The sequence below is a fragment of the Leopardus geoffroyi genome, chromosome D1, assembly GCF_018350155.1.
Source record: "Leopardus geoffroyi isolate Oge1 chromosome D1, O.geoffroyi_Oge1_pat1.0, whole genome shotgun sequence".
Classification (NCBI taxonomy): domain Eukaryota; kingdom Metazoa; phylum Chordata; class Mammalia; order Carnivora; family Felidae; genus Leopardus; species Leopardus geoffroyi.
The window spans coordinates 63938840-63957584 of NC_059329.1; the positions used below are offsets into that span (position 1 = coordinate 63938840).

An 18745-nucleotide genomic window follows, 5' to 3' on the forward strand; every position below is an offset into this window, starting at 1 on the left:
CTCAGCAGTCAGACTACACAAAGCAATAAAAGGCATCCATATCAGCAAGGAGCAAGTCAAACTTTCACTCTTTGCAGACAACATGGTACTCTATATGGAAAAGCCAAAAGATCCCACCAAAAAACTGCTAGAACTGATCCATGAATTCAGCAAAGTTGCAGGATATAAAATCAATGCACAGATATCAGTTGCATTCCTATACACCAATAGTGAAGCAACAGAAAGAGAGATAAGGAATTGATCCCATTTACAATTGCACCAAAAACCATAAAATACCTAAAATACCTAGGAGTAAACCAAACCAAAGAGGTGAAAACTGAAAACTATAGAAATCTTATGAAAGAAATTGAAGAAGGCACAAAAAAATGGAAAAATATTCCATGCTCACATATTGGAAGAACAAATATTGTTAAAATGTCGATACTTCCCAAAGCAATCTATGTATTCAATGCAATCCCTATCAAAATAACACCAGAATTCTTCTCAGAGCTAGAAGAAACAGTCCTAAAATTTGTATGGAACCAGAAAAGACCCTGAATAGCCAAAGCAATCTTCTAAAAGAAAACCAAAGCAGGAGGCATCACAATCTCAGACTTCAAGATGTATTACACAGCTGCAATCATCAAGACTGTATGGTACTGACACAAAAACAGACACTCCGATCAATGGAATAGAATAGAGAATCCAGAAATGGACCCCCAAACATATGTCCAACTCATTTTTGACAAAGCAGGAAAGAGTATCCACTGGTATAAAGACAGTCTCTTTAGCAAATGGTGCTGGGAGAACTGGACAGCTACATGCAGAAAAATGAACCTGGACTACTTTCTTACACCATACACAAAAATAAACTCAAAATGAATGAAAGACCTAAATGTAAGACAGGAAGGCATCAAAATCCTTGAAGAGAAAGTAGGAAAAAATCTCTTTGACCTTGGCCACAGCAACTTCTTACTCAACACGTCTCTGGAGGCAAGGGAAACAAGGGCAAAAATGAACTATTGGGACCTCATCAAGATAAAAAGCTTCTACATGGCAAAGGACACTAAAATTAGCAAAACTAAAAAGCAACCAATGGAATGGGAGAAGATATTTGCAAATGACATATTAGATAAACAGTTAGTATCCAAAATCTATGAAGAACTTATCAAACTCAACACCCAAAAAACAATCCAGTGAAGAAATGGGAAAAAGACATTAATAGTCACTTATCCAAAGAAGACATCCAGATGGCTAAGGGACACATGAAAACATGCTAAACATCACTCATCATCAGGGAAAAACAAATCAAAACCACAATGAGATAGCACCTCACACCAGTCAGAATGGCTAAAATGAACAACTCAGGCAACAACAGATGTTGGCGAGGATGCGGAGAAAGAGGATCTCTTTTGCACTGCTGGTGGGAATGCAAACTGGTGCAGCCATTCTGGAAAACACTATGGAGGTTCCTCAAAAAATTAAAAATAGAACTACCCTATGACCCAGCTACTACTAGGTATTTATCCAAAGGATACAGGTGTGCTGTTTCAAAGGAACACATGCACCCCAATGTTTACAACAGTGCTATTGACAATAGCCAAAGTATGGAAAGAGCCCAAATGTCCATCGACAGATGAATGGATAAAGATGTGGTGTATATATACAATGGAGTATTAGTCAGCAATCAAAAAGAATGGAATCTTGCCATTTGCAACTATGTAGATGCTAAGCAGAATTAGTCAGAGAAAAACAAATATATGACTTCACTCATATGAGGAATTCAAGAAACAAAACAGATGAACATAAGGGAAGGGAAGCAAAAATAATATAAAAACAAGAGGGGGACAAAATAGGAGACTCTTTTTTATTTTTTATTTTTTATAATGTTTATTTATTTTTGACAGAGAGAGAGAGAGAGAGAGAGAGACAGATTATGAGTGGGGGAGGGGCAGAGAGAGAGGGAGACACAGAAACCGAAGCAGGCTCCAGGCTCTGAGCTGCCAGCACAGAGCCTGACGCGGGGCTCAAACCCACAGACCTCGAGATCATGACATGAGCCTAAGTCGGACGCTCAACTGACTGAGCCACCCAGGCGCCCCAAGAGACTCTTAAATACAGAGAATAAACTGAGGGTTGCTGGAGGAGTTGTGGGTGGGGGGATGGGTAAATGGGTAAGGGGCATTAAGGAAGACATTTGTTGGGATAAGCACTGAGTGTTATAGGGGATGAATTACTGGAATCTACTCCTAAAATTATTATTGTGCTATATGCTAACTTCGATGTAAATAAAGAATTAAACAAATAAATAAGTTAATAAAAAAAAAGAAACCTAAAAGAAAGTTTGCCAATTCATTTACTGAATCAATTCTTTCTGTGTACCATGGAACCCTATATTATATTATTCTCTAGACATCACTTCTTTTCTGGCTGAATTACATTTTTATTGGAGAGGGCCTTTGGCAATAAGTTTTTTATTTTTTGTTTAATGTGTCCTCTCTTTAATGATGATTTATCTGTACATAGAATTTAAGTGTACGGTTACGTTCCCTCACTGTTTTTGACAGTATTTCTCTCAACTTACTACTGTCAGTAAAAGACCATTATCATCTGCCTTTACTTATCTCTGGGAACGATTAAACATTTGAATTAACATTGACCTTGCAGCTTCAGTACTGTCTGTATCTGTTTTTATTTTTCCTGCTCAATGCTTAGAACCTGGCTCTCTGTCTTTTCAAGAATCACTGGAGGTAGACAACAGTAACACCAAGACACACATATCTATGCAAAGCCAAATTGGAAAGCCAAAGATAAATAAAGGGAAGACTTCATAACTATTGGCTCAGAGGGCACAGTCCTGAGGACTGGAAAAGTTCAGGTTAAAAGGATCATAAAGGGAATTGGTAGAGATGGTGGATGGAGAAAGAGGTGGAAGGAGTATCCTAGAGCTGACACGAAACCCACTTTAAGATCTGGGGCAGGACACTGACCAGGAAAAGGACCCTTCTTCTTGGTCTATCCAGTCAGAAATTCAGAAATGGGCCATCAGTGCCACCTTAGGGGAGGATAGAAGATACCTGGGGCATCTGAGTTCATTTAGTGAGAGAAAAGAGCAGGGATACCAGGCCAGGAAACATGCCCAAGAGGACTCATTAACATCTTGTTTCCTGGACCAGCATTTCCAGGGGAGGCCATTTGAGCTGAGAAGATAAGTCCCTGTGAATGTAGGAATGGGATAAAGCAGAGGGGGGAGGGGTCATGGGAAAGGAGCCAGAACAGCCTCCCCAGAGACAGTGAGGCCAAGCACAGCAGGGTCTCCCTTGGGGAGCTCTTCCAATATCTACTTCTTCCAGATTCCTGCTGCTCTCATCCTTGCTCCCAGACCCTAGCAGGAGTAAATGGCAGTCTGAGCATCTGGACCCAAGAACTCAGCCTGACAACTTCTCCAGAGCTGGATGGGTTCTTGACCTAGGGAACTGAGTGACAGAAACAGTTTCTTCTAATTCTCTATGGGTGTGAGGGCAGGAAATCCATCACTGAAGTAAGAGCGCCACAGAAACTACCCAAGGACTGAACTAGCCCTCTGTCTCCACTGCATCTCCAGAGAAGACCTTTAGAAGAATAGAAGGACCAGAAGGGGCCCTGACAGCTGTATTGGTCAGACTCCTCAGACTCTTAACCCAGCTTAGCAAAACTTAAACCAGTTGGACACCGCTGGAAAAGCCTCACCCTTTCCCCATTTCTACAGGAAAATCCTTCACCTTCAAACAACCCACAGGGCAGTTTGCACGTTTGGCCATCTGGGCTTCTCACTACCTGAGGTAAGGGCTTTGTCTCTCTGTCAGGGAAGTGTGCAGCCTCTAGGAATGCTGAGTTGAGAAACAGAGCCCAAAACAGACCCTAAGAACTTAAGCTACTCTGTCTTCCAGATTCTCTAGTGCTTTGGGGCCTGTACTTGATCCTAATGCCCTCTATTCTTGGTTTTCTAAACATGAAGAAAAATCAGTGAAAATGGTGAAGGAGTCTGTGCCACATCCCAGGCCAGGGTGTCTGCTTCCTGGTGGAAATGCCAGTACCTATCTTTAGCACTCCTGGGCTTTCTGCCCTCTGCTCAGAGATTTTTGCCCCTATCTGGTAAAAAAGGTCTCCAAAGGGCCATCTAAGAGCAAATGATATGCCCGTCATATGCTCTAATAATACCTTTTGTGCCATTAAAATCCTGTGGACCCAGAAGAGACCCGTAGGGGAACCAGTGAAATGTCCAAATATAGAAGCCACAGAATAGGGGAAAGATTTAGAGAAACATGCTTCTCTTACAGATTCTTTAACACATGTTCAGAATTGGATTTATCTGCCTAGTTCCCATGATGCATGGCATCGATACCTGTCAATCCCAAGTCCCTGTCTCTTCTGACTTTTCTGGGGTGGGATACCACATTCCAAACGTGGCTTCCCAGAACAGGAGTTCATCCTCCCTATCCCCACGACCCTTCAGTCCAGTGGAGATACTCTGGTCCTGCAAGAAGGAGAGTGGGGATCTGGGTCGGGTGCACAAGAGGGAAGATAGGATTAATGAGCCTGATTACAGCATACAGCACATGCTCTTTTGTTGCCAGCACCTTTCACCATTTCCCCCAAACACAAACACTCTGATATTCCTGGGCAGAGCCTCATCAGTTATCAGATTTTTGAGTTTTCCCAGGCTCACATGTTGTCATAGCCTGTAAAGAAACACCTATGTCCTTTCATCCAAAAGGTTTAGCTCCTAAAACCAACACCATGTCAAACATATCACCCCTTAGTCTGAGACAGTCTAGAATTCCTTCTCTCTCAGGCACATGGGAGTGTGGAGCTGGCCCAGAGAGGTGACTAAGGTGGATGTACTTTAGCTCTTCCCATGATGCTTACATCTACAACCTTTAATTCTGCAAACATATGCAGTCATAAGTTATGGAAAATGAAGTGGAAGTGTTTTATTGAAATCACATTTCTGTCCCTGCTTTAGAGTTTTATATTCAGAATAGGTCTGTTAGAATACTAACTGGGCATGTAAATCAGTCATCAAACATTATACTTAAAACATAGGTACAGAAATAATTAAGGGCTTATGTACTGGAATATTGCTTTCTTTTTAAAAAAATGTTTATGTATGTTTTTTGAGAGAGAGAGAATATGAGTGCAGGAGGGGCAGAGCGAGAGAGAGGGAGAGAGAGAATCCCACTGACAGTGTGAAGCCTGACAGGTCTCGATCCCATGCCCAGGAGATCATGACCGGAGCTAAATCAAGAGTCAGACGCTCAACCAACTAAGTTACCCAAGCACCCCAATGTTGGTTTCTTTTAAATGTTTATTTTAATTTTATTTTTAATTTTTATTTTTGAGAGACAGGCAAAAAACATGAGCGGGGGAGGGGCAGAGAGAGGAGACACAGGATCCAAAGCAGGCTCCACGCTCTGAGCTATCAGTACAGAGCCCGATGCGTGGCTGGAACTCACAAACTGTGAGATCATGACCTGAGCCCAAGTCAGATGCTCAACCGACTGAGGCACCCAGGCAGCCCAAGATTGCTTTCTGTTAAGAAATGTTTAGCTGAATATGACCATTCAGGTGGTTCTTTCATCAAGATACAATTAGAACTGTCAGAAAGTGAAAGATCAGGAGTTAAAGTCAGTTTCCAATTATAAATCCTTATTGGATTCATATTGGTCATCATTAGGGTCCTGTGATGTTACAAACTAGGGACCACCTTTGCAAAAATTCACCAAGAATGTGTTTGGTTCTAGGCAACTAAAGAAACAATACAGAATGGAGTACTGGAACTCCACCCTGGGCAGTGGCTTTATATTGATGGGGATTCTGAAAGACAGTGGGTCTCCTGAACTGCTCTGTGTCATCATCACAGTCCTGTACATGTTGGCCCTGACCAGCAATGGCCTGCTGCTCTTGGTCATCACAGTGGATTCCCGGCTCCACGTGCCCATGTACTTCCTGCTCGGGCAGCTCTCACTCATGGACCTCCTCTTCACATCTGTTGTCACTCCCAAGGCCCTCATGGATTTTCTGCGCAGTGAAAACACCATCTCCTTTGCGGGCTGTGCCCTTCAGATGTTTCTGGCATTGATGCTGGGTGGTGCAGAGGACCTGCTACTGGCCTTCATGGCCTATGATAGATATGTGGCCATTTGTCATCCTCTGAACTACATGGTCTTCATGAGGCCAAGGGTCTGCTGGCTCATGGTGGCCACAGCATGGATACTGGCATCCTTAAGTGCCATTGTTTATACCATGTATACCATGCAGTATCCCTTCTGCCAAGCCCGGAACATCAGGCACCTGCTCTGTGAGATTCCACCTTTGCTGAAGTTGGCCTGTGCAGATACCTCCAGATATGAACTGTTTGTGTATGTGATGGGTGTGACCTTCCTGATGCCCCCTCTCCTTGCAATCATTTCTTCCTATGCACTAATCCTGTTTACTGTGCTTCACATGCCCTCAAATGAGGGGAGGCAGAAAGCCCTAGTCACCTGCTCTTCCCATCTGACTGTGGTTGGGATGTTCTATGGAGCTGCCACATTCATGTATGTCCTGCCCAGTTCCCTCCACAGCCCCAAGCAAGACAACATCACCTCTGTTTTCTATACGGTTGTCACTCCAGCCCTGAACCCCCTTATCTACAGCTTGAGGAATAAGGAAGTCATGGGGGCTTTGAAGAGAGTGCTGGGAAAATACATGCTGTAGACACATTCCACCATCTAGGGAGAGCTTATGGCTAGCCCTCAAAATTTATTCCTCTTTGAAGTCAGAAGAAATCTGCTAATACTCATGGTGAAAACACTATAACTCAGAGTGTATCTTTTAATAGAAAAATGAAGAAGTGTGACCTGACTTCTGAAATGATTTTGTGTGTCTGTATTTTTACCATTTTACTTTATTTTATTTTTTCAACTACAGTTGACATAGAATGTTACATTTGTTAGGTGTGCAACATAGTGACCTGACAAGTCTATACTTTATGCTGTGTTCACCACAAATGTAGCTACCATCTGTTACCATACAGCACCATTACAATATCATGCACTGTATTCCCTTTCATCCCCACTGTACCTTTTATCCTGGTGATGTATTCATTCCCAACTGGAAGCTTGTATCTCCCACTCCTCTTGACCCATTTTCACCATCCTTCCATCTGTTTTGGCAACCACCAGTTTATTCTCTGTATCCATGGTCTATTTCTGTTGTTTCTTTGTGTGTTCTTTTGTTTTGTTTTCATTCCATGTATAAGTGAAATCATATGGGATTTGTTTTTTTCTGCCTGACTTATTTTACTTAGCATAATGCCCTCAAGGTTCATCCATGTTATCACAAATGGCAAGATTTCATTCTATTTTTATGGCTGATTAATATTCCACTGTATGTGCATGTGTGTTTGTGTGTGTGTGTGTGTGTGTGTGTGTGTGTGTGTGTAACATCTTCTTTATCCATTCATCTATCAACAGGCATGTGGGTTGCTTTCATATCTCAGCTATTGTAAATAATGCTACAATAAAAACAGGGATGTTTATATCGTTATGAATTAGTGTTTTCATTTTCCTTGGATAAGTAGCCAGTAGTAGAACTACTGGATCATATGATATTTCTTTTTTTTTTTCAGTATATGAAATTTATTGTCAAAGTGGTTTCCATACAACACCCAGTGCTCATCCCAAAAGGTGCCCTCCTCAATACCCATCACCCACCCCCTCCCTCCCACCCTTCATCAACTCTCAGTTTGTTCTCAGTTTTTAAGAGTCTCTTATGCTTTGGCTCTCCCCTACTCTAACCTCTTTTTTTTTTTCCTTCCCCTCCCCCATGGGTTTCTGTTAAGTTTCTCAGGATCCACATAAGAGTGAAACCATATGGTATCTGTCTTTCTCTGTATGGCTTATTTCACTTAGCATCACACTCCCCAGTTCCATCCACGTTGCTACAAAGGACCATATTTCGTTCTTTCTCATTGCCCTGTAGTACTCCATTGTGTATATAAACCACAATTTCTTTATCCATTCATCAGTTGATGGACATTTAGGCTCTTTCCATAATTTGGCTATTGTTGAGAGTGCTGCTTCATATGATATTTCTATTTTGATTTTTTGAGGAATCTCCATACCGTTTCTACAGTGGCTGCACCAATTTATATTCCCACCACCATTGCACAAAGGTTTCTTTTCCTCACATCCTTGCCAATACTTACTTTTTGTCTTTTTTATTCTAGCATTTTGATGGATTCAAGGTGATATCTCATTATCAAATGCTCTTTTAAGTCTTTCTTCCATCAAGCAATTTGTAAGAAATGATCTGCATTCTATTTAAAATTTGCCTACTTTCCCATTTAGCTACCAAGTTGAATGAGACAAGGGACTTTTACCAATTTTGGACATGACCTCTGACTTGAAAGTCCATAGTGGACCAACGTATGAACCAAAGAAAAGAAAGTTTCAAGTGGGAAGCCTAAGCAAGGCCCATATCAAGGCAGCAGACCTTGAGATCTGCACAAATTTTAGACACCTGACCTTGTTAAAAGATCATGTAGGCAACGTAATTAATGCCCAAACTGGTAGTAGTTTGTATGGATTTGTATCATGTTCTCACTTCCTTTCTCCAAACAGTCATTACAGAAACTGACCCACCTGGACCCTCCAACAGGTGTTTTTGTTTGACTTTGTTTTTGATGTGGAAATTTTTTATACTGCCTAAAATCCAAATATTGCTGAAATGAACAAAATAGAAAGGACATCTCATTAGCAAGGTCCATTGGAAACAATGCTTACTCCTTGGCAGTAAACAGAACAGACAAACAAACAACTGGTTGCAGTCTTGAAATGGAGCTAAATTGCAGAGGGTTCATATGCTTAATATGTGTGGATGTGTGACCTGTGGATGTGTATTTGTGCTGAAAAGGAGAGGACAACATATCAATTAATTTTCTAGTGGCTTAAATATGCTGTACTACTGGCATTTGTTTGTAAGCCTGGAAATACTTAAACAAAATTTGCAGGTTGTTTTGAAGCTTCAAAATAACATGATTCATCCAAGTGGCACTATTTTGGGAAATATTGCTCTTTTTGGAAATTTGCTAATGCTTTCTCTTTAAAAAATAATAAAAAATTATTAAAAATTAATAACAGCACTTTCACCTGTAAAACTAAGGACTTTTAAAAAATTAATAAAATTAGGGATACTAAAAACAGGCAAAAACCAACTAAAATCTTACCCAGAGATAACCTCCACACTTTTAGATACATTTTCTTTCATTTTGAAGGCAGGCATGCATTTCACTGAGTTTATATGTGCACATAAAGTAGAGATTTTTTCATTTATTAATACATGGTGAATTTTTCCCCTACATTATTTGGCAGCTGTAAAGAGCAGTGACAAAGAGGCTGGGGTCAGTTGTCAGAGTACCGAGGTTCGAATTCAGTATGCCCCCACTAACATAACATTGAGCATGTTTCTTAACCTCTCTGTACCTATCTGCAAATCTCTAAGCTGTATATTGGCAGTAATAGTAAGACCTACTTCATAGTCATTTGAGGATTAAAGAAGTTAGTAAACATAAATGTAAGACATTTAGAATAACACCTGGCATAAAATGAGTATTTAATAAATCTTAACTCTTCTGTGAATAAGTAGCCTTGAAAATATTTTTATGTAATGACATAACATTACGTCATATGGATGCTTTGTAATGGAATTGGCTATTTCATCATTGATATACATCTAGTGTGTGTGTGTAAAAATAGCAATGTTGACCTCTGAGTCAACATTGTGTGTGTGCAAAAATAGCAATGTTGACCTCTGAGTCAACAGTGATTGATTTTTTTCCATCAGAATAAATTCTTGTGAGTGGAATTACTAAAACCAAAGTCAAAATCTATTTAATATTCTTGACATAGAAAGATGAATTAATTTTTTACATATTAAACATTCTGCATTTTTACCAGCAACATATAAGTGTACTTAACTCATTTTCATATTGACTTGAACAGTTTTTATTAATTTACTAGGTATAAATTTAAATATATTACTTTAATTTGCATAATAGATAAATTTATATTTTTCTTTTTGAGTTTTTGGAGTTCTTTACAGATTAGGGACACTGATAATTTGTTACGTTTGTGGTAATAACTTTTTATCAGTGTGTTATTTTTCAAATATCTGCATGGTAAGGATTTGTAGACACAGAAGTACTGAAAATATTTGTGTAGTGAAATCTATCCATCTTTTTCTTTTCTGTTTTCTTTAAGTAATTTTACTGCTAGGATGTAATTTTCTACTCTCTCTTTAGGTAACAATTTATATATGTTATTTTTTCTTCATAATTTTATAATTTGTATTTAACTTTTAGAATAAGTTTCTAATTTATCTTGATATGGTGAGGTTTTAACTTTCTTCAAAGTTGTCATTTTCGTTTTTTTTAATGTTTATTTATTTTTGAGAGAACCAGAGAGAGACAGGGAGAGAGAGAGTTGGGGGGAGGGGCAGAGAGAGAGGGAGACACAGAATCCAAAGCAGGCTGCAGGCTCTGAGCGGTCAGCACAGAGCCTGCCGCAGGGCTCGAACTCACAAGCCCTGAGATCATGACCTGAGCTGAAGTCAGACGCTCAACAAACTGAGCCACCCAGGTGCCCCCAAAGTTGCCCTTTTCTTTACAATAATTCTTTTCCATGAATTTATTTTTAAAATCATGTATTATGTCTCATAAACATAGTATTAAGGTACATTTCTTGGCTATCTGTTCAGTTCTAGCTTCTTTCTCTCCTTACTCTTTCTAAGGATATTTGATTCTGTCATCTACACCTCAAAAATCCATTGGTAATTTGATCATGAATATATTCAACTGGTAAAGTAACTTGTAATTTAGGATTTTTTGCAGTACTCAGCTATGCCTTCCAGAACATAGTATATACTACTCCACCTTCTGAACTCAATCTTCTTTCCTTTCTGAAAATGACTCTTTCACACCTCAGTCTCAGCTGATTATCTTACCCCATATGTACTTTACTTGGAATGGAATGTGGAGTATGGGGTAAGAAAGAGAAGGGAAATAAGAAAGGCCAGCCCCTTATCTTTTTCTCTTCAAACCTCCCACCCACGTGTATGTATGTACCTGTATGTTCATGTTTGGTGTCCCCCTTTACAACTATCTATTAAAGGCTGACCCCTTCACTAGTATTTCACCTACCAAAGATTTTGTTCCTGCAGAGTCTCTTTAATCTTAAACCATTTTCTTCTTCTCTTCTGGATCATAATCACAGGGATACAAGTATGCTCTGATTATCCCATCATAAAGAACCCCTTCTGATCGCCAAGTAATATTCCATTGTGTATATATATGTATATTTACCACATCTTTCTTATACATTCATATGTGGATGGACATTGGGGCTTTTTCCATAATTTGGCTATTGTCGATAGTGCTGCTATAAACACTGGGGTGCATGTGCCCATTCGAATCAGCATTTTTTTATCCTTTGGATAAGTACCTAGTAGTGAAATTACTGGGTTGTAGGGTAGTTCTCTTTTTAATTTTTTTGAGGAACCTCCACACTGTTTTCCAGAGTGGCTGAACCAGTTTGCATTCCCACTAATGGTGCAAGAGGGTTCCCCATTCTCTGCATCCTTGCCAACATCTCTTGTTTCCTGAGATGTTAATTTTGGCAATTCTGACAAGTGGGAGGTGGTATCTCATTGGGGTTTTGATTTGTATTTTCCTGATGATGAGTGATGTTGAGCATCTTTTCATGTGCCTGTTAGCCATCTGTATGTCTTCTTTGGGGGCACCTGAGTGGCTCAGTCAGTTAAGTGTCTCACTCTTGGTTTCATCTTAGGTCATGATCTCACGGCTTTGTGGGTTCGAACCCTACATCAGGCTCTGTGCTGGCAGTGTAGACCCTGCTTGGGATTCTCTCTCTCTCTCCCTCTCTCTCTCTCTCTCTCTCTCTCTCTCTCTCTCTCTCTTCCCTTCCCCCACTTACACTGTCTCTGTCTTTCTCAAAATAAATAAACTTTAAAGAAAAATAAAAACCTTGTATGTCTTCTTTGGAAAAATGTCTATTCATGTCTCTGCCTATTTCTTCACTGACTTATTTGCTTTTTGGGTGTTGACTCTGAGAAGTTCTTTATAGATTTGGGATACTAGCCCTTTGTCAGATATGTCCTTTGCAAATATCTTCTCCCATTTAGTAGGTTGTCTTTTAGTATTGTGGATTGCTTCCTTCGCTGTACAAAAGCTTTTTATTTTGACGAAGTCCCAATAGTTTATTTTTGCTTTTGTTTCCCATCCTCAGGAGACATTTCCACTAAGAAGTTGCTACAGCGATGTCAAAGAGGTTGCTGCCTGTTTTCTGTTCTAGGATTTTGATGGTTCCCTGTCTCACATATAGGTCTTTAATTCATTTTGAATTTATTTTTGTGTATGGTGTAGGACAGTGGTCCAGTTTCATTCTTTTGCATGTTTCTGTCCAGTTTTCCCAACATCATTTGTTGAAGAACCTTTTTTTTCTTTTGGATATTCTTTCCTGCTTTGTCAAAGATTAATTGACCATATAGTTGTGGGTTAATTTCTGGGTTTTCAAATCTGTTCTATTGATCTATATATCTGTTTTTGTGCCAGTTCCATACTGTCTTGATCACTATACTTTTGGGGTATTTGTTTTGTTGTTTTTCTTTTAATGTTTATTTATTTATTTGGTGGGGGAGGGGGCGGGCTCAAGGGACAGAAAGGGAAACCTAACATGTGAAGCAGGCTCCATGATGAGATCATGACCTGAACAAAAATCATATACTCAACCAACTGAGCCACTCTGGTGCCCTGATCACTACACCTTTATAGTATAACTTGAAGTCCAGAATTGTGATGCCTCCAGCCTTCCTTTTCTTTTTCAAGGTTGCTTGGCTCTACCCGGTCTTTTGTGGTTCCATACCAATTTTAGGATTGTTTGTTCTAACTCTGTGAAAAATGCTGTTGGTATTTCGATAGGGATGTCATTAAATGTGTAGATTGCTTCGGGTGGTATAGGCATTTTAACAATATTTGTTCTTCCAATCCACAAGCATGAAATGTTTTCCCACTTCTTTGTGTCATCTGCAATTTCTTTCATAACTGTTTTATTGTTTTCAGAGTACAGATCTTTTACCTGTTTGGTTAGGTTTATTCCTAGGTATGTTGTGGGTTTTGGTGCATTTGTAAATGGGATTGATTCCTTGATTTCTCTTTTTGCTTCTTCATTATTGGTGTATAGAAATGCAACAAATTTCTGTACATTGATTTTGTATTCTGCAACTTTACTGAATCATGTATCTGTTCTAGCAAATTTTTGGTAGAGTCTTTGGGTTTTTCTGTACAAAGTGTCATGTCATCTGTAAATAGTGAAAGTTTGACTTCTTCCTCGCTGATTTGGATGCCTTTTATTTCTTTCTAAAAAAATTTTACTTAAATTCCAGGGGCGCCTAGGTGGCTCAGTCGGATGAGCATCTGACTTTGGCCCAGGTCATGATCTCGTGGTTCATGAATTCAAGCCATGTATCAGGCTCTGTGCTGACACCTCAGAGCCTGGAGCCTGCTTTGGATTCTGTGTCTCTCTCTCTGCCCCTCCCCCACTCTGTGCACATGCTCTCTCTCTCTGTCTCTCAAAAATAAACAAATAAACATTATAAAAAAGATTTTACTTAAATTCCAGTTAGTTAACATATAGTGGTAATATTAATTTCAAGTGTACAATTTGGTGATTCAAAACTCGTAACACCTAGGGCTCATTACAAGTGCACTCCTTAATCCCCATCACTATTTAACCCATCCTCCCACCCAAACCCCCTTCTATATTTCTTTCCTTTGTCTATCAATATGCCTTGCTTTGAATAGGCAATTAACTAAATTTTCTTAGAATAGATATAGGAAAATAGGAGAAGGAAAAGAAGTGGAGGAATGGGATGAAAATGGGAAAAGTTTATAAGAAAATCACTTCCCTCTACATCTTTAAAATTCTCATCATGATTAAAGATCCTCACCTTAAAAGAGACTATTTTGCAGTCACTCTCCTGAGAGCCCCTTTGACATCCTTGTTTCTCAGACTATAAATGATCGGGTTCAGCATGGGTGTCACTGCTGAGTAGAACACAGAGATCATTTTATCCCTTTCATTCATTTTCTTGGAGTTTGGCCTCATATAGGCAAATATTGCTGAGCCATAGAAGAGGACAACAACAATGAGATGGGAGCCACAGGTAGAGAAAGCCTTGAATCTCCCCTCCCCAGACTGCATTTGGATCACAGCAGAGATAATATTCCAGTAGGAGACAAGGATCAGGCAGACAGGAGCTAGGAGGATGACCACGCCCATTGCAAAGATGGCCATTTCTGTGCTATAGGTATTTGTGGAAGCCAGCTTCAGGAGGGCAGGAGGTTCACAAAAAAAGTGGTTAATGATATTGTTCCCTTGGTAGGGCAGACACAGTGTGAATGTGGTATCCACTAGAGATACTAACGCTCCACTGACCCAGGACCCTAAGGCCAGCTGGACACATAACCAATGTGTCATGATAGAAGAGTAGTGCAAGGGCTTACAGACAGCCACATACCGGTCATAGGACATCACTGCCAGCAGTGCGCACTCTGTACACCCAACCAGAAGTAAGACAAATATTTGAGTTGAGCATCCAGCAAAGGAAATGGTTTTCCTCTTTGCCAGGAAGTGGACTAGCACCTGGGGCACTGTGGTGGTAGAGAAACAGAGATCAGCAAAGGACAAGTTTCTAAGGAAAAAGTACATGGGTGTGTGGAGTCTGGAGTCTGTGTGGATGAGCACAATGATAAGCAGATTTCCCAGTACAGTCAGCAGGTAGATGATCAGAAAAAGGAAGAAGAGCAGGAGTTGTGTGTGTGGATCCTGTGAAAGGCCCAGGAAGACAAATTCAGTCACGTAGGTTTGGTTTTCTTCTCCCATGAAAATTTATTACTGTTTATAGGTCAGCACCAAGAAAAGAAACACATATTGATCAGTTATTAAAAAAAATGTATCTGGGTAACTTAGGTATTTTATTAATCAGCATTAGAACTGAGCCATTAATTTCTATCTCTTGGCAGATTCCATATGTCAGAAGACCGAGCTCTCTTTTTGCTCAGTAGTTTTGACAGATGAAAGTCATTTCTGATTTTCTATCCCCTTGAGTCTTTTAGTTGCACCAGAGGGTCAGAAATCATCCTGAATATGCTACATGACCAAACCTTAGCAGGACTACTTATGGTCCTGACAAGACTATAGTGCCGCTCACAGTGCATCCTTCCTTTGATGTAGGTTTGGGAAGCAAACAAATTGATGCTGCTTGAAACCAGTTCGATTGTTATGCTGAAAACTGTGTGATAACATTTGTGAAGGCTGATTTTTTTTCATTATTTTTGCAAAACAATCCTAAAGAAGCACTCTGAGCAATGAATGGGAAGTTAAAGGAAGATGTAGTAGTCTGTGATCCTGGCCCTTAAATAAATCTTCCCTCATTTGTTTTCAGCGTGAAGAGGGTACCCAGGAACATCGGTAGAAATAACTGCCTCAGTGGTTGTTGCACTCAGTAGCGTCCTTTAAATATGTCTTAATCTGTTCTCCACACATAATCTCTCTTTACATAAGGTCCTTTGGCAATAACAATACTAATTATAATGTGTTGGGCCCTGTCCTGATGCCATCATTGTTTCTTTACACTTATTTTAAATCTTCTGTTCATCTAAGGAGGTTATTATCATCCCCAGTATATAGATGATGAAACAAAGACTCAGAAAAATTTTACGCTTTCTCACTCTTTCTGTAATCTGCAATTCTTTTTCTTTCTTACTCAAAAATTCATTGTAAAGAAGGTTAAACTTTCACCCAATTGTTTCTGCCTATTTCCCACATCCACTCCTAAAAGACAGATCCATAGACCTTCGTTTTATGAGTTTAAGAGCTAATCCACTATGGCAGAGCTATCTGTAGGCACAAAAATAACAGTCAGACATATATGAACAGATATTTTAAAATAATTTTGGGGGATCTTGCCCAAAGGAAAATGGAAAGAATTAAAGGAACAAGTCTTCAGAAAAGTGATACAAGTTATTTGTAAATTACTTGATTGTATACCTTTAAAAAATCAAAGGGAGGAGCGCCTGGGTGGCCCAGTCGGTTAAGTGTCTGGCTCTTGATTTCAACTCAGGTCATGGTCATGATCTCATGGTCTGTGTGTTGGAACCCTGCGATGGGCTCTGTCCTGACAGCACGGAGCCTGCTTGAGATTCTCTCTTTCCTTCTCTCTCTGCCCCTCCTCTGCTTTTGCAACCCCCTGTCTCTTTCTCTCTCTCAAAGTAAACAAATAATCTCTAAAATAAAAAAAATTAAAATCAAAAGGTGCAATTTGAGTTTATGATAACCAGTAAGAAATGTGATCTTGTACAAGGTCAGTCTTGTACAACTGAACAGTCTTGTGTTATATACCAAAATAAACAAGTAGAAATCTTAGCAAAAAAAAAAATTCCTCCACAGTGGCTTAAACTTAGCAAAGTGTACACCTAAGAAGTATTCATGATCTATTTGAAGAAAATCATGAAACACGATATCTGAATAAATGGACATACTAATTTTGTAAACAAAACAGCATAGTCTTATCAAGGTATTCATTTTGCCCAAATTAATTCATAAATGCACTGAAATTCCAACCAAGTTCACAGAAGACTTTTTGTAAGGGAGTTTAATAATCTTATTCTACATTTTATCTAGATGACTAATTCTATGATAGAAAATAAAGTGTGGAGGGGCACCTGGGTGGCTCAGTCGGTTAAGAGTCCGATTTCGGCGCAGGTCATGATCTCACGGTCCGTGAGTTCGAGCCCCGTGTTGGGCTCTGTGCTGACAGCTCAGAGCCTGGAGCCGGTTTCAGATTCTGTGTCTCCCTCTCTCTCTGACCCTCCACTGTTCATGCTCTGTCTCTCTCTGTCTCAAAAATAAATAAACGTTAAAAAAATAAATAAATAAAAAATAAAGTGTGGAAAAGAAAAATTAGGGGATATAGGGAACACATTCTACCAGATATAAAATACATAGTAAATTTTACCTCCCTTATTAATATAGTGTATACTGAGCAAGCATAAAACACTTGACTAATAAATATAGAACTGAAACGTATCCTAATATGTATGAAAATTTAATATATGGTAAAGGTGGCATCTTAAATAAGTGTATTTACTTAACAAAGGCCATGGGACAATTACTTATGCTTTTTAGAACATCATGGATACATGTTTATATATACATATAATGTAAGTATAAGCAATAATTAATTCTGAATGTGTTAATGATCTAATTTTTAAAAACATCTAAGTTTTTTTTTTTTTAATGAGAATTGGTAGTCTGTCCATCTCCCTATCTATCATGTGTCTATCCATCCATCTAATCTTTGGGTCATAAAGGCTTTCCTAAACATGCACCAAAAGAGAGAGAGAGAATGAGAGAGAAAGAAAGAAAAAAAAGAAATAATAAAGGAAAATACTAACAACACTGACAATTTAAACCATAAGAGACTCTTAACGCTAGAGAACAAACTGAGGGTTGATGGAGTGAGGTGGGTGGGGGATCGGTTAAATGGATGACAGGTACTAAGGAGGGCATTTGTGATAAGCACTGGGTGTTGTATGTAAGTGATGAATCACTGAATTCTGCTCCTGAAGCCAATATTGCACTGTCTGTTAACTAACTAGAACTTAAATAAAAAAATTTAGGGGTGACTGGGTGGCTCAGTCAGTTAAGTGTCCGACTTCAGCTCAGGTCATGATCTCACTGTGAGTCCAAGCCCCTCATAAGGCCCTGTGATGACATCTCAGAGCCTGGAGCCTGCTTCAGATTATGTGTCTCCCTCTCTCTTACCCGCCCTCCCCCTCCCCCGCTGCTCGCACTCTGTCTCTCTTTCTCTCTCTCTCTCTCAAAAATATTATTAAATGTAAGGAAAGCTATTTGACTTTATATGTGATATATCATTTTTTTTACACGTTTATTTATTATTGAGAGACAGAGCATGAACAGGGGAGGGGCAGAGAGAGAGGGAGACACAGAATCAGAAGCAGGCTCCAGGCTCTGAGCTGTCAGCACTGAGCCCGATGCAGGGCTCAGGCTCACAAACTGCAGGATTATGACCTGAGCCGAAGTCAGATACTTAACCAACTGAGCCACCCAGGCACCCCGGTGATGTATCATTTTAATCTTTTAAACGGAGTGTGAAGGTGTATGTATATTTGTATGTACATGTGTATTTGCAGTATGTATGTATTTCCATGGGCATTTCTCCTGCTGTGAGAGTCCATTGCTCGGGACTTGTCAGTTGTAAGGAAACAGCACAGTTCACTGATTGGGAATGCAGGTTCTACCACAAAACTGGAGGGTTTGAATGCAGCTTTTGTAGTTGATGGGTGACCAATAGAGAATTACTTAGCTTTTCTGTGTCTAGTTTTTCTCATCTGTGAGCTGGTGATACAAATAAAACATATCGTGTTTATGTAAGGAGTAAATAAAATATAAACCATTTAAAGAATTTCGGACAGTAAACAAGGCTAGCTCATAATATTATGTAATATCCCATTGTACTAAAGGGATCATGGCCTAGATCCCTAGATCCCTGCATGTTAGGAAAACAGCTGTTAAGGAGAAAGCATAGGAACACATGGCTGCAGTGTTTGAGGAGGATGCTTATTCTCACTGTTTTTACCCTTTGG

The 18745-nt window shown here is 39.5% G+C and overlaps 2 protein-coding genes across 2 annotated transcripts; one reads left to right on the forward strand and one right to left on the reverse strand.

Moving 5' to 3' along the window:
• The first annotated feature begins 5645 nt into the window (after positions 1–5645).
• LOC123602554 (olfactory receptor 2AG1-like) lies at positions 5646–6717 on the forward strand. The gene has a single exon (XM_045487040.1). It carries the CDS (start codon positions 5785–5787, stop codon positions 6715–6717), a length of 933 nt encoding a protein of 310 aa, XP_045342996.1. The 5' UTR covers positions 5646–5784.
• A 736-nt stretch (positions 6718–7453) lies between these two features.
• LOC123602556 (olfactory receptor 2D3-like) lies at positions 7454–14984 on the reverse strand. The gene is made up of 2 exons (XM_045487041.1): positions 14052–14984; positions 7454–7465 (listed from the first exon to the last, which is right to left on the reverse strand). The coding sequence occupies exons 1-2, from the start codon at positions 14958–14960 to the stop codon at positions 7454–7456; spliced, it is 921 nt and encodes a 306-aa protein (XP_045342997.1). The 5' UTR covers positions 14961–14984.
• Between the last annotated feature and the right edge of the window lie 3761 nt (positions 14985–18745).

Excerpts from the sequence above, each read along its gene's own strand:
- LOC123602554 (XM_045487040.1), top strand. The coding sequence starts at position 5,785 with ATGGAGTACTGGAACTCCACCCTGGGCAGTGGCTTTATATTGATGGGG.
- LOC123602556 (XM_045487041.1), bottom strand. The coding sequence starts at position 14,960 with ATGGGAGAAGAAAACCAAACCTACGTGACTGAATTTGTCTTCCTGGGC.